At 55.6% G+C, this 846-nt stretch overlaps 1 protein-coding gene across 1 annotated transcript in view; it reads left to right on the top strand.

Moving 5' to 3' along the window:
• Positions 1-276: 276 nt before the first annotated feature.
• The window catches only part of LOC119581608 (microfibril-associated glycoprotein 4-like), a 5,269-nt gene continuing 4,699 nt past the window's right edge, over positions 277-846 (top strand). Inside the window, exon 1 of the mRNA XM_037929724.1 lies at positions 277-833. Coding sequence (XP_037785652.1) covers positions 295-833 — 539 coding nt within the window. The 5' untranslated portion in view covers positions 277-294. The remainder of the gene's footprint in view (positions 834-846) is intronic.

Genomic DNA, 846 nt, shown 5'->3' with positions numbered 1-846 from the left:
TTTGGGTTTGGTGTGACAGACTTTTGTGACCTTAGTCAAAAAGCGGCTTTCTGTTTACTTTTGGTTTATTTCGTGGGTGTGGAAATGTATGCTATATAATATTACATAAGTCATTTAAGTACGTATCTATTTTATCTACTATCTACTCATTGAACTTCAAGTTAATCTACCAACAACGAATTGAACATTGATTTACCATTCACTCACTGAACTTCAAGTATGTATATCTGCTTAACTTGCTCATCGAAGTTCCGTTTACTAACAGTTCCTTAAACAAACCTCCCTGAAGGCGGCATGTGTCAGCTGTTCAGTAGCAAGGTGTCGCGTCACTGGGCTGGCGTCGCCCCCGCTGCCGTGACCTTCGACGCATGCCACACGTCCTGGGTCACGAACCCCGCCCGCCTCCACCCCGTCAGCATGTCAGCCTCGAGCGAGACGGTGGGGTCGGAGGCGCAGAAGGCCGTCGATGGCTTCCTCAGCTCGGATATGTCGCACTGCTTCTCCAGCGCCGTCGAGTTGGGTCCTTGGTGGCTGGCTGACCTGGGCGAGACGAGGCGCGTGTCCCAGGTCAGGGTTCACACGCGCCAGGACGGCGTCAGCGGCGACTTCGCGTCCGTCGAGGCTCGTCTGGGGGACTCGGCGACGCCTGCCAGCAACCCGCAGTTCGGTCAAAACGCCGGCTCTCTTCACGCGGGCGCCGAGGTTGATTTCGCGCCCTCGACGCCCATGAGCGGGCGGTTCCTCTCGCTGCAGAGTGTGGGCACTGGCCCGGGCGCGCTCACCATCTGCGACGTCGAGATCCTTGCAGAGGGCATCCAACCCAAGAAAATGAAGTGAGGGATTCGT

This window comes from Penaeus monodon, chromosome 15, assembly GCF_015228065.2.
Source record: "Penaeus monodon isolate SGIC_2016 chromosome 15, NSTDA_Pmon_1, whole genome shotgun sequence".
NCBI lineage: Eukaryota > Metazoa > Arthropoda > Malacostraca > Decapoda > Penaeidae > Penaeus > Penaeus monodon.
This window is presented reverse-complemented; position numbering and strand designations above follow the sequence as displayed.